Source organism: Bremia lactucae, linkage group LG1 (genome assembly GCF_004359215.1).
Source record: "Bremia lactucae strain SF5 linkage group LG1, whole genome shotgun sequence".
In the NCBI taxonomy this organism is placed as follows: Eukaryota; Oomycota; class Peronosporomycetes; order Peronosporales; family Peronosporaceae; genus Bremia; species Bremia lactucae.
In genome coordinates this window covers 1,413,580-1,428,051 of record NC_090610.1, presented here as the reverse complement: position 1 = coordinate 1,428,051, position 14,472 = coordinate 1,413,580, and the positions used below count along the sequence as shown (strand labels likewise).

Below are 14,472 nucleotides of genomic sequence, written 5' to 3'. Positions count from 1 at the left end.
GACAGTGTCTTGGACAACAGAGCATGACGCGAGTTCCTCGCACTGGTGCCTTCGGCAATCGCGAGCACAATATTTCCACCGCCCTTGCCTCGACGGCCTCCAATTTGTGCTGCCAATTTTCTTGTTTCTACACGTGTCCTGCCTTTTCACATCCATAGTAGGTATGTGTTTCCTTTCGCAACGTACATGAGCGACCTGTTCTCTTCCAAAGGCACGTCCAGATTGAGATTCCATCTCAATCGTCTGCACCAAGTGCGCAAGTTTTTCAGCATGCTCGATATAGTCGGCGCGATGCGTCTGGTACTTAGCCATCATAATTGTTGATAGTTCAGGCGATGCGTAACGTAAGATGGGGTCGAGCGCCTGCTGCTCGGCCCCGCCAGCTGCATCGCTGACCGCGACGAGGTACCGATAATGTCCCGGCCACGAGCGCTTAAAGTCACTTTCTGCTGTAAATAGTTTCATCGTTTGAGCTGCAGTGATGTTGGTCTTGAACGTGTCAAGCATACGCTGCGTCATGTACTGCAAAGTCGGTAGCACAGCCCACCAAGTGTCGACTTGCTTATTAAAATAGCGTTCCGCAGTGCCTGTCAAGTACTGTCCTTGTACATCTGTCTTCACATTTTCGGTCCAGATAAACTTGCACGATTCATGAGCCATGTACACTTGTCGCCAAAAGGTCTTGCCCAATAGAATAAAACAGATCCGAGTCCAACATGAGTCGTCCTAGGATCTTCCACTGGGATTTGCGGCTTTGGCAGCTGCTGGTTCGAGGGCGATGGGGCGGTCGAGGTGGCGGCTGCGCGCGCTGCGGCGCACCTTGATGTTTTGTGGGTCTGAAACCGTCACGCCTTCCCATCGCAGGACACGGCGCTTGATGATTTCGCAAGTCCGACCAGTCGAGAGCGTCTCGAGAGCGTTTCGATGTAACTTTCCCGCAAAGTCAGCAGCTGAACGTGCCGCTGTCAACAGCTCCTTCCTTGCGCTCATCTTCCACAATCCTCGCCTATGACATATTATTTTCTTAATGCGCTCGTCCATGCCGCTCAGCATCGTGAGAACCCTCTCTAGCGTACTGGCGTCCGCGCTTCTTTCGTGAGCGTGAGGAGGGACGACCACAGCAGGCTCCGACACAGCCCTTTCGTGACTGGCTGTCGGCGGTGCCTGCGTTAATGTTGTCTTTCATCTCTGAGCTTGGGCTCATAACCTGTTTGATAGTAGTCTTGTAGAGTAAAGAGAAAGTCTGTCGCACTGAAATATAAGGATTCTATTATATAATTTGCGCTATCTGCCTTACCTTGCTTTCTCTCGTGTCCGAGCGGTTTTCTACAGCTGAAACTGACCAAAGCTTATCATTCGACAGGCTCTAAGTCCTTAGCCGCTACCTCTCCTATCTCAACGTTCCTCTTCAAGCATTCCGTATAAAGCGTGAAACAACTAGGTGATTTGACAAGCCTTGAAGGTTAGTAACTAGGATATTTATTGCTGTTCTGAGATTGGGGGAGGAAATTGATTCAGATTCTGAATACAATTATGGCTTGTTTTTGAATCCTTTTGTACTTGGGAGCACAAAGTAACTTTTCAAAACGTAACAAAATGGCAATTGTGATCGACGCAACCTAAACATTATTTTCACTTCTCATCTTAAGCGTAACGTCGCATGTCGTTCACGTAACGAATGCTCAAATAGATCTTTGCCTCCGTTTCACAATCCTGCAGCGGAAACCCAACCGGAGAAGGCGGAAACGTACTATCAAGGCAGATTGAGCTTCCACTAAGCACGCTCACTTCCTGGTCGTAATCTTCGAAACCTTCGTCTTCATCTTCTGATAAGAAACTACTCCCCGATTTCGGTGCGCGATTTAGTCGCTGCCGCCACGAATCATCACGGATTTCCATCCGGTGTTCGCTCGCTGAGGCAAGCTTGCAAATGATACTCCCGCGAACTCGCTTGCGGCGCTTAAGCTGCATTTTGACGTTTGTATCTGCCAACAATTTTGCAGGAATAGACTCGAATTCGCGAAAAATCTCTTCCATTGAAAAGCGAACATAACCAAGTCGCTTCTTCGGAAGCGGCTTGCGCTTATGATATACATTCACTTCAATAAATGTGTCAATCGAGGATACGCCAACGAGCCACGACTGGTCATACGTGGGGGTGCCAGTGTGCCGCGCTGTTGACGACTTATAAAGTCCCAGTTCGGTCGCCGGATAGCCATTTGTCTGTGAATATACACGCACCACAACCTTTGGGCTAACATTGTCCGGCAAACCTTCGATGTACAAGCAGTGCACCTCCACCTCCGTAATTACATTTGAATCTGAAAGTTGTTTAAGCGATCCTGCCTGCAAATTCCGTGCAGGACGACGAGTCCCATTAAATGGCTTCTCGTCCATCAGGTGGGTAGTGTTGCTCATAGACTGCGACATTTTTTCAACTACACCCAAAGTACCAACAACAGGAGATGCAACGAGTTGCAACGTACCACGGCCAACACCCTTCGCGAATCCTTTAAATCCTCCTCTCTTTGCTCCGCGAACCGGCTCCTTTACAAAGCCTGACACCCCGTACGCAATACTCTTTCCAAGGACCTTTCCGCTCTGCACGAAGCCTTCAGGAATGTGGCGTGGCTCATTCGTATCCTCCTGACTTTTAAAATACGTAGCTTTCTTGACCACATCACCTAATCCATTCGACACTTTTCCGATAGACCTCAAGGGCACGCCGAAGACCGTTTGAACAACAGTAATGGCACTCTCACCCTTTCGACGGCTCTTTCCTTTTATATCGCGCTTTAATTGACGCGCAGCCAGTGCAAACCCATCCACAATATCTGTAGCGAGACCAACTGGATCACCCAGCATTTCTACACTGCCAACAATTTTATACCACTGACCTATTACAGAGTAGACAATCTTCAGCACAACATCATAAATTAAATCATATTCGTAGAAGAAGCGATTGTAGTAGACAATTTCACCAAAGTGAAACTCGGGCGTTACGTGAGCAATTCCGCCAACGATACTTCCCATGGTAGTGCCTAATATTGCCGATATGCCTTCGCCCTTGTCTTCTTGCAGCGAGTCAAACACTAAGTCAAGTTCGTATCCACTCATGCGCCAGCGTTTAAAATACATTAGCATGCCAGACGAAATCGAGTTATCGGGAAATGGAACATTTAGTTGAAGCATCGCATTCTTAGCTTCCAGGCCTTGCTGTAATATGGTAGCCTCATCGCTTCCTGGAATAAACTGAAAAAGCAAGTTATTTATTCCTAGCAAGTATTCCAAATTCAATTTCACTGTCATGGGTTCAACCTGCAAGTCAAAATCATTAACAATGACGATGCCACTTTGCGGAAGAGTTTCAAAGCTAAGCGTGAAGAATGGTCGTTCCCCGTCACCGGGAAGCCACCCCTCGCGTTTATCACTATTAAATCCACTGTCGACGGGAGCAAAAACTACTGGGTACACAGCGTGCGGGGTCATATCATCAAATTGAACATGGTGAACCATCAAACAAACACGGCGGGACCCAGTCTTCGAGTCGAACCTAATGTTTTCCATAGTAATGTTTAAAATTTCTTGCGGTTGCTCATCCACCAGCGTGATTCCGAGTCCGTGCATTGAAACGTCAATTACTGTGTTGCTAAGCCAGTCTCTAGAAATTGCACGCCGTCGGACTTCAGAATACACCTTTGTATCTCCCAAAGCAAACACTCGTGTCGAGCCATCAATGTACACCTCGCCAAAAAGGCCCTCGGGTGCATGCTTCACTTCACCAATTCGCATAAAATCAACTAGCGTCGGTATTTTCCAGTGGGACGCAGTCACACGCAGCTCCATATCACCCGTTGGATCTTCCCAAGCAAACGAGTGGCTTTCCAAAGGCTTTAAAACAAGCTCCTCCGCTGTTTTCACGCCGCGTTGCACATATCGAAAAGAGTAACGAGTCGAGCGATTCTCAATACGATAATTAGGACTAGCAGAGACATCTTTCACAGTTACAAAGATCGTCTCGGCCGTCTCACGGGTGCTCACGCTGCAAACAGGACCATTTCCTAAGCTTCCTCGCGTCCAGAAGACAGTTTCTTCCGCTATGTTGAACGCCACATTAGGGTCACTAAGCTTCGAAGCTAGCTTAAAGAGCGGCAAGTTCGGACTCCAGTTGCCCACATCCTCTTGGCTATCAGTAGTCATATCGCGAATGCGCAGACCAGCTACATACTTCTCGGGACCTATAAGGTGATAGATTACAACAGCTTCGCCCTCTTTTACGGTGCAATTGGCCTCCCGAGAGTAGGCTCGGCCGCGGTTTCCCTTCTTGTCTAATATAATCGGAGTCATCTGCAATAGCCGCGGTGAATGATTCAAAAATATAAATCGTGGTGAGATTACTATGATTTTAGACCGGAAGAATTGTGCTGGTGCCGCACGGATTTCATAAGCAAATACGAACGAGTAGTCTCCGGATCCGCTTGGGCGTAATTCTCCTTTCCGACTTACAGTGGCCAGATCCACAGGGTCCGACCATCCCAATTTATCGAAATTCGGCAAACATTTTGCTGTCGTTTCAGACATCAAAGATTCTCCTTCGTACGTGTTTGGCGTTACTTGATACGGGCGAACGCTTAGCAGTGCCTTGTCAGGGGGGGCAACTACCATCAAAGGAATTTCTTTGGCATCAGGAAAAAATAGTCGGTGCTCCTCAATAGTACAAACACGCCCACGAGACAGTTTGAATCTTAGGTCTAAACCGCTACGGTTCTGAATCCAAAACGGTGTATAAAAGTACACGGAGCGAGCGGCGTTTTCTTCCCACTGAGGATGAAAAACAAAATTTGGGCCATCAGAGAAATGTAATTTGAAGGCATCCTCATTAAACGATTGCCGACTTGTTTCAAGGTGGACCAAAAATGGTGCGCTCCATGTGGCGGCTCGACTTGTCTCACTCGCACAATGCCGAATTTTCATCAAAGCGGGTTTGCTCAAATCCAAGCCGAACACTTGAATACTCTTTCCACTTTCGATCCACATCCTGCGACAATTAACTTCGCCCACATAAGAGAAATAGTCGATCTGTCCCAAAATTTTCACAGATCGCGAATTCTTTTCCCTCCCTGCATTGTCAGTAATACGAAACTCTTTCTTGTTCGTCAGTGTGTCTAGCGGGCAATCACCAGCCTGAACGATAGCATACTCAACACCGCAAGGGAGAACGTTGTGCAGCACCAACTGCGGCTGAATAGTAAGCGACCACGTTCCTAGCTGAGGGCTATTAGCTGATATAGTCTCAACAACAATGGTAGGCTGGTTATCAATGCAACTGGATGACGGATATACAACTTCTTTTCCAGCAGGTACAAATTCATTCGGATCGGGAAGAATGGCATTCATACCAAGCTTTTCCTTTGCCCGCTTAGCAGATAAAACCGAGCTATGACCATCCCCTCGTACGGCTTTCTGAACCTCGAGTTGCTCAAATTTTGTCATTTTCTTATACAGCCGTTGATCCGAGACGGACAACTTCAATTGGTTGCTCCATTCTGTTTCTCCAGTCTGGCGGATAGCAAATGTTCCTGCACCAACCAAATTCAAAGGAATGCTGATCGTGCCAAGAGCAGACATCATAAAGTAACAGTTGTCCCCGCCATTATGTTTCGGATTGCAGCACGCGATATCTCCTAGCTCATTATACATCAGCAGCTCTGTATTCTTTGCAGTTCCATTGCGAATAAATTCAGCTCCAGAAATCTTGACTTGTAAGCCATACAGACCATCGACAGAGATGTGAATAGCAGCTAGCACAGGCAAGTATTGACGCATACAGTCCGCATAGTAAGAGTCTATCCACTCGTAATTATCATCCATTTCTTTCACACGATGCAAGCAAGCGTAAGCCTTTTGAAGTTCTTGTCGTGTTGGCCTTTCAATTTTAGTTAAAAGAGCCACGCCAAGATCATAGAGCTCTGCGATTGATTCCTCTGACTCAACATCTTCAAAAAATGGTGTCAATTCGTAAACTTGTGTTTGTCCAATGGACATCAAAGGTACACCATGAATTGCCTGATAACCTTCGATTTCAACTGACAGATAGCGCTCAACCATGACTCGCGACTTAGCAATTGCAGTTTTAAATTCTTCCCACGACACTTGCCCAGATTTGTCCGTGTCAGCCAATGCAATGAAGTCTTCCACAACTTTCGCGAATTCAGATTCATTCTCCAGCATGCAGCTACTACTACGCCTACGCATAAGCACATTTTTGGAGCCTGACGGTCTCCGTTGTTTGTCTTCCTCTTCATATACGCTTCGAAGAACAGCACGCACTTCCTCTGTGTCTAATTCCCCGCTTCCATCTTGATCGGCACTCCTAAAAGCTTGACGTAATTGCTTTTCCTTTAGACTTTGTTGTTCATATTGCTCCTCTTCAATAGTGCTCAAAAGAGTGCACGCGTGTGTACTACCTGTAGATACTGCAGTCACTGCTGTTACCACTTCTTCTCGCACATGACCTTTCTTTTGCTGCTTCGACACCATGTAATATTTTACGTTTACCCCGCTGTCATTAAGCAACCAAAATAAAGCTCCTATCTCCTTAACGTGCGGGCGTACTGCTTCGCTTCTATGTTCAGCTTTAGAAAATGAAGCCACATTGGTATTCACCGCTTCCATGAAAGAGGAGGTGACATTAAATTGAAAATAGCGATCCGATGAATATATAATCATCAGCGGAGACTCGAGTTCCTTCTTAATGTCCAGAGTTCCTTGGTAAAATTCAATAAAAGGTTCAACCTGACGTACTTTCGCGTTGTAATAATTTCCGTAAACATTGAAACTGATCTTAGCGACACCAAAATTGTTTCCCGACCTCCCTTGGTCTGGAAATTCAGTGGCAGAAACAGATGACCCACCCTCCCAAACCGAAAAATTTGCATAAATTCCTAGCTCCTCAAGAGACGTCTCTATAGCTGGCATTCCCATTGGTAGCATATCATCAATCATGCGCATATAGAATCCACCAAAACATGTAGAGACGACAGTTTGTACAAACAGCTGTTGTTCGGGATTGAATGCGGAAATTAGAGAAGCCTGGTTAATATCATCGTCCTTAAGAATTGATAGCAACTGATCAATCACATCGCCCCGGCCTCCCATGTTCATCTCCTTGCTCAACAACCATGGGGTTTGCTCAATTGGTTTTATTAGAGAGGGATTGATAATTCTATTCCACGCCTCTTGTGCATACTCATAATTCTTAAACGTTCGAACCATCTTTTTTTGAACAGTAATTGGCCTTTGGCCCATAAGCGATGATTTTGAAGCACCAACTTGCTCCTCGTAACACTCCCAGAAGGAAACAAGTGCCGCAGCATTGGCAAGTGTGTTTGCTTTGTCCCCTGACAAAAACGGCACTTTGGTTCGCTGCATATCCGGGTGGACATACTCTTGGCCAGTGATGGTCACCCCTTTGCAATGTAGCCTTGGGTATAATATTTTGTCTCTGCTCAGAGCGCTACTAAATTCTTCAAATGAAATGTCTCCGCTTCCATCACTATCCACAATGCTCACAAAGTCTGCTACGATCGCATCAAACTCAGTCTTTGTTAAATTGTCGCAGTCAGCTGCGCTTCGTATCAAACTTTTAATTTCGGACAGATCCAATGTTCCACCGCCGTCCGTGTCACGAAGTTTGAATTCTTTTTTTAATTTATTCATGTAACGATTCTCTTCAACGACACGCCGAGCCTTGTTAATTCGAACCTCACTTTCTTGTCGCTTTTTAATAACTTCGATATCCTCCTTCATCGATTCATTAAGCGATGCCACAATGCTTAGAAGGATGCCTAAGTCAGTTGAGGAAAGATTTACTGCGAAATCAGACACTTGCATTGTTAGCTTTCGGCGGGCACCAGCCTTAGTGCGGTCTCTGTATATAATATGCTCTTCAACCTCTTCGATATCTGGATGATCAACCTCAATCACTTGTGGTTTCGAAGCAACTTTTCGAGCGACATTCCACAAGCTTGATGCAGACTTTGCAGGTCCTTTCAATGCACTATTGTCGAGCTTAGATGACTCTCTATTCAACTCACCTACTGCGATGCGATACCCCATGGAAAAGTCAACACCTTCGCCCTCAAGTTCCAAAATAGTTCTTACTTCACCAATATCCAGCTCAATACCATCATCGCGCAAGACAATCGTACATGGGGTTAACGCAACGTCGGCGAGCTCCAGCTCCACGGCTTCAGAGCGCTCCGAACTTAATACCCGGAGATTAATGTCAGCGGTGAAAGCCAAGACGGGAGATTTGATTGTGCTGAAATCGCCAATCAGACAAAATTCGCAGCCGTGCAGAATTATGCTACAACCAATTGGCATCCCACCGAGCATCAAAGGCGAATATTGTTTTGGCAGATCTTCTACATAGACGCGCTTTACAGCATCTCGATGCTCTGGGGAATCCATGCAATTAGCCATTTCATGTGCAATGAAACGCATTTGCTCTTTCTCATCTATACCAATCGCGGGTAAAAATTGATAAAGCGTGAATAGCAGCGGATCAAAAACGAGTAGCAGCGAAAGGTGCTTGAGCTTTACACCGATGTCCATGTAGCCATCACCACGTTGCAAAATAACAAGCCCCAACATGTCGTCAGCTTCAGGATTGCGATCCATAACCTGACAAAATACATTGCTTGCCGCGCCACGATCGTCCAGCAACCCAAAGCGAGCGGCGTCCAATGCCAATTCAATCATAGTGTCATTCTTGTCGGTCTTTGTCATCCGATAATGCATTTCAAAGCTCACATCATGCACAAAAAATGTCATCAGCTTCTTTTCGTTGTTCATTATCAATCTTGTATTCATTCGTGACATCTTCAGCGACAATCGGAGCAAATGGAACGTTGGTGGAGTTGCAGGAATCTTGTTTTTGTCAACGTAATGGTCTACAGAATTCTCGATGAAATGACGCAAATTGCCCCTTTCGACATCCTCTTCGCTAACAAACGGCAAAGGTGAACCTCCATTTGGAATAGTCCATCCAAGCGACAACGAGCGTAAATAGAGGAGACGCATCGCAAGCATTTTAGATTCTAATTCGTCTAATCGTGCCATGCGCTTCACCACCATTTCTTTTTGCATGAAACCTTCAATTAAACGACGCAAAAATCCAAAATCATTATCAAGTTGCCATTGTCGAATGAAAAGTGACATGTACTCTTCCGACTCTGACGGTTCAAGCTGAATACACGCGAGATCGTCCGCAATAGAGGCCGCTGTTTGCCAGTCGTAGTAATAATTGATTGGCTGCAGTAGATTTAGAAGCATGCTTGCTTGCGCAGGACGCAACTGCACTTCCAAGGCTTGGTCTTTTGAAAACAAAATCTCAAGTTCAAACGCACGTTCCACATTCCCTTGTCCCATGACAAGCGACTGGAAGATGAAAGGCATGATTACGCCTATTTCCATCGTAAGAGGAGCAATTAAGTGACATACATTCGCAGTTTCTATATGCTTTGGGTTCAGAAACATTTCGTAGTTCACCAGACGCAAAGAGCGCTTAAGTCGGTTCTCGTCAATCGAACAGTTTTGACTTATCCCTAACTCTTGTATAGCAATGCCTACAGAAGAATTTGAGTACTCATCACAGATGACGAGCGAAAACGTCTGCACTCTGAGCTCAAACGAATTTAGCAGCTTGTCCACCCATAGGTGCCAGAAGGCAGATTTGGGCGGTTCCTGCTCTAAAGCCTTTTGAGACTGCTGTTTATCGGCATCACGAATAAGTTCCCGCAGACTAGCAAGATCTTTGAGCTTTTGCACAATTACGGCCGTCCAATTATTGACGCGTATTATCCGCATCTTCGCTGCCTGTTTGACCGCCTCGTCACAGCGCTCGGCGTTCTCTTCTCGCTTCCACATCCACTTCTCGGCGGGGTCGAGCGTCAGGCCCAAATGAAGCCCGGCAATCACTAGCTTGGACTCCATGCGCGCGGTCCGCCCGCTAATACATCGCACGAGGAATCCCAAGAAAGGTAAAACAAATAGCAGTCGCTTCATATCCAGGCGTTTAAAGCCTAATGGAAGCCCTAAAAGTGGCTCTATATTGGGCAATACATGATTGCCCAGCACCAGATCACGCAGCTCTAATGATCCATCGCGAAATGACCAGATCACGCAGAACTCCTTGCCCACGACTGAACCCGCGAATTTGCGCAAGAGTTGCGTCAATATGATGTCACCGAACGCCGCAAAGACCACTAGCGAGCCTAGCAGCAGCATGAAAAGAGGCGTCCACATAAGGCTCTGACCACAGCCAATTTGCGCGTAACGGTATTTGTTTGAGCTACAAAAGAGCGATTCGAGGTGTCGCCGTGGATTATTAAAGTGAAAGAAACAGAGCAAGCCGTTAAAACCAACTGCCGCTGATGATAATTGCGTCCCACATGTATATATGACCAATCACATTGTACGGCAACTGTGTTTTCTAATCCTTTAAACATATATGTTCATTCCACAGCTAACATAAATTAACATCGATAAGAATTGGCAACTTATTGTCGTCAGTTTGCATGATATTACCGTCCTTCCTGCAAACGCCACGTTATGGAGGGTCTACCTTTTACTAATTCAAAATTACCGGCTACGCTGCTGAAAGAGAAATCCAACCCACGTTAAGGGCCGACGGAAGCAAGCACGGGCGTTATTGGAAAGGCGCGGCGATTATACGCTTCAATTGCTTGGCTCACATCTTTTGCGGCTCTACTTGAATGGTACTGCGCCCAAGAGACACAAGTGCTTCCATTGGTGGTGCGGATGGAAGATACGCCTCACGAACAGCAATAGGCACAGCAGCGTAAGCATCATGTCTCGCTTCGCTGCGTTTTTGACAACCACGGCTCCGTCAACACATTGCTTTCATTTGGGCCTAATTTATGTGATTGTTTGCTATGTCGCTTGCAGCGATGGTGTCAACAGCGGCTGAATCTGCTGTAGCTTATCTCGGGCTGCTGCTGGCAGCCGTAATCGCTTCGGACATTGCTTTTGTAGCTTTAAGAGCTGCTCGTGTGAATTGTTTTGGCGATTCTCAATCTCTTCCATATTGTGTGATGGCTGCGTAAAGAGCGAGTCTGACGTGGCGGCTTAAAAACATTAGCTCTATGTAACACTGTGGTTGTTCGTACGTTAAATTTTGTAAGCTCGCCGTGCATCTGGCTGGGATTCAGCATGGCTATGACTCTCTTTGATGTGGACGTCCTATATTTCAAATTTATTGCAGCCCTTGTAGGTCAACTTTAACTCTCACGGATCGATTTGAGCGCTCCAATCAGCTCCTTAATCCTGTATATGCTGTCACAACCCTTCTGATAAGACTTGGCCTTGTGCATCGTAGTCGACATTGGTAGATCTTGTGGTTACGTTGTCGGTAGGTATGGGAACCTAACTGCTTGGGCAGGGTCGGGTGGGTGAAGGGCTAATTAAAGTTAGTTCATTCGGCTAGGTCGATTGTAGCCATCTCCTTACAAGTAAGTAGACGGATTTGGAAGAAGAAACTCTGGTATCTTAAATCTGAAAAAATGGCCAATTTTTAGACTTTAGATACCAAAGTTTCTAATAATCTGAAGGTTTAAAAGTATCTGCTAATCATTAGGCTCTGGTTTGCAATTCCTTAAAAGCGTGTCGATCAAGAGACCAATTGGCCAGAATTTCGATAGTAAATGAACTCAGTTATCGAAATTACATATTAATAAGCTTAAATTCTTCGCGAAAGTAAGCGATGTCTCTCATATCAGCAATTTTTACCAATTCATAACGCTCCATGCACGTGAAGCAGATTCTTAAAAAGCTCCAAATGTGGTCCGCACGGCTGTTTAAGCTGAGCGCCTGTAAATAGCATTTTGCTGCCTCCTCATAATTTCCCAAATTCGCGTGGCTGATGCCCAGATTAAGCCAACCGCGAGCATACCGCGGCTTCAATTCCAGTGCGCTAAATACCACCACTGTTAGTTCAACTAAACGATCTGCCACACATGAATAATTTACCGATGATAGGCTGGAATAGCCTCTGACGAGCGAGCCGAATTCGCTAGCGTAGCTCCAATCTTGTTCCACAGCGCATACTCATCGGGCCGTGAGTCCTTCGCAGCTTTGAAGCTCTCAACTGCTGCATCAAAATCCTTTGAAACATTGTACAGGACACCTAGAACAACTTGCACATCTGAATCGTTTTGGTCGTGAGCGCGTGCCTGTAGCATAAGCTGCATCACCTCATCCATCAATGAGCCATCACTGTATTCATCCGTTTGAATCTTCAACCCATGAAACTTCGGGTTGTGCTGGACCCAAGCTTTAAGCGTTTTGAGCGCGCCTTGTGAATTCAATTCATTCACATTGCTGACTCCCAATGCCAAAAGCGCACTAAGGTTGTACGGATCTTCTTCCACAGCACGCTCTAGACATATGATTGCGCTCTTATCTTCGTCATTTTCTGCGTGGCACTCACCGAGCATTCTCCACGCCTCGCTGTTATCAGGGTGCTGTTGCACTTCTGCCTCAAAAACAAGTATTGCATCATTTAAATGGCCTGATCTAAAGTATTCAACTCCGTTGTGGTAATTCTCAGCCAGTGCCAAATAGGGGTTCTCAGCCTTATAAGCATAGCTCTGGTTTGTAGCATTATCCCAAGCGTCTTCAAATGAATCCGTTGTCTGGGCTCCAGCCATCGCCTTGTCCCAAATTGCCTCCTAGAAGAAAATACTCGTAAGAAATTGCACATTTCTAGCGAACTTATGTTATTAATCGCCATACTAAATCGTCACTTTCGCTCCAAGCACGTTCATCCGTTTTCTCCTCCGCTGTCTTCAACGCCACTTCCAAACCTTTAGATTGAGCTGTATTTTTATCATCCCAGGCTTTTATAAGCGGGTACACGTGTGGAGCAGATGCCTGGGCAACCGCATTTCGATAAGCTCCTGCCGATGCTTTGCTTGTCTGCTTCCAACTTGCATCAAGCACTCCCTGATTTGAGCGCACATTCATAGTGTCTTTCCATACATTTTCCAGTACATTATCTATTTTATGTTCGCCTCCTACAGCTTCGTTTTTCTCGTCGTCAATAAGAACCTCCCCGTTGCTCACTTGATTCATAAACTTGAGAAACTGACTTTTCTGAAACTTAGGGTCGGGATTCTGAAGCATGGTGTGTGTCATTTCAGTGGATGCCTGCTGTGACGCCACTAATGTTTCGTGGTCCAAAGATTGATTTTTCACGAGCACCGTTCTCTTTAAATCCCTCCATGCTTCGTCCCCATCCAACTTGCCAGACTTTTGCCACGCGTCATCAAAATAGCTAGCGCGCAAACCTTCGTTCCATGCTTCGTGCTGTCTGCGTGAATGTTGAACCTCGAGCTCTGAATAATGCTGAAAGTGTGAGTGCTGAGCCTCTTTGAAAGCTGCTTCCATGGAGGCATGGTGTGCAAACGTCATATGCTGTTGCACCTCACCTGACCGATAGGCCGCCTCCATATTTAATCGACTGACTGCTTCCTGATCGGAGGCCGACAAAAATCGTGAGTCAGCTTGTGGTGTTGCTTTTAAGCGTTGCATCTGCATCTGTAAGTCGCTTTGCGTGCCAAAATGCGGTGTAGCTCCACGGCTTTGGTGACCCCGCGAATGCGACTGAACGATACTTTCCAGCGCACGCGACAGCGGATTCTGCGTTGCCACAGTGCCATCGACCGCACAGCCCGTTCCCTGGACAATCTTGCCTAGTACATCCATTTTTCTAATCAGGGTTTTCGCTCATTACAACACTTTTCAATACCGGTAGAAAACTTGCTGGTTCAGTAATGTCAAAATTTAGTGAGATATTGAAAATCTTCTCATTTCAATATTTTTATCTGATTGAGATAGGCAGCTTATATAAGCCTCGGCTAGCGTCATCCAAATACGTGGTATTTAGAATAATACGTTCATCGTATATACGGACCATGCGACAGTACGCACGGCCGTAAACAGCCCACCCTAAAGGATATTTAGCTTAAGGGTCTAGACCAGTGCTTGCCGCCGCTGCGGTCACCGCCGCCTCCTAGCCCCCCCCCCCATTGAAGAAATTATTAACAAGAACAAAAAAAGAAAATTAAGTATATTCATACACTTTTTCTGTAATGAGGAACACATCGGTTGGAGAACCGTTGTTGTGGTACATTTACTTTATCGGTAAAATACCCTTTTATCTAATTTTAAAAAAGTTAGTTGCTTAAATCCCATTTATTATGGGTAACAAATGTGGTCGCCACCAGGTATAAATCTGGCGGCCAAAATCTATTTTAATTAGCTAGGGAAAGGTTTTTAGATGTAAATGATTAGATAAAGTGCAGTTCCTCTTTTGATCTTAAAGCGTTTAATCCCTTCCTAAGGCTTGCGCATTGATCTGGAAGAGATAGAAGCCTTTCTAAGGTATAT

The 14,472-nt window shown here is 45.8% G+C and overlaps 2 protein-coding genes across 2 annotated transcripts; both read right to left on the bottom strand.

Moving 5' to 3' along the window:
* Positions 1 to 1,644: 1,644 nt before the first annotated feature.
* CCR75_008970 (uncharacterized protein) lies at positions 1,645 to 10,290 on the bottom strand (the record flags this gene model as incomplete). Its single annotated transcript, XM_067967017.1, has 1 exon — positions 1,645 to 10,290. The coding sequence occupies one exon, from the start codon at positions 10,288 to 10,290 to the stop codon at positions 1,645 to 1,647; it is 8,646 nt and encodes a 2,881-aa protein (XP_067822788.1).
* A 1,455-nt stretch (positions 10,291 to 11,745) lies between these two features.
* Positions 11,746 to 13,788, bottom strand: CCR75_008971 (uncharacterized protein; the record flags this gene model as incomplete). Its single annotated transcript, XM_067967018.1, has 3 exons — positions 11,746 to 11,995; positions 12,052 to 12,752; positions 12,817 to 13,788. The coding sequence occupies 3 exons, from the start codon at positions 13,786 to 13,788 to the stop codon at positions 11,746 to 11,748; spliced, it is 1,923 nt and encodes a 640-aa protein (XP_067822787.1).
* Between the last annotated feature and the right edge of the window lie 684 nt (positions 13,789 to 14,472).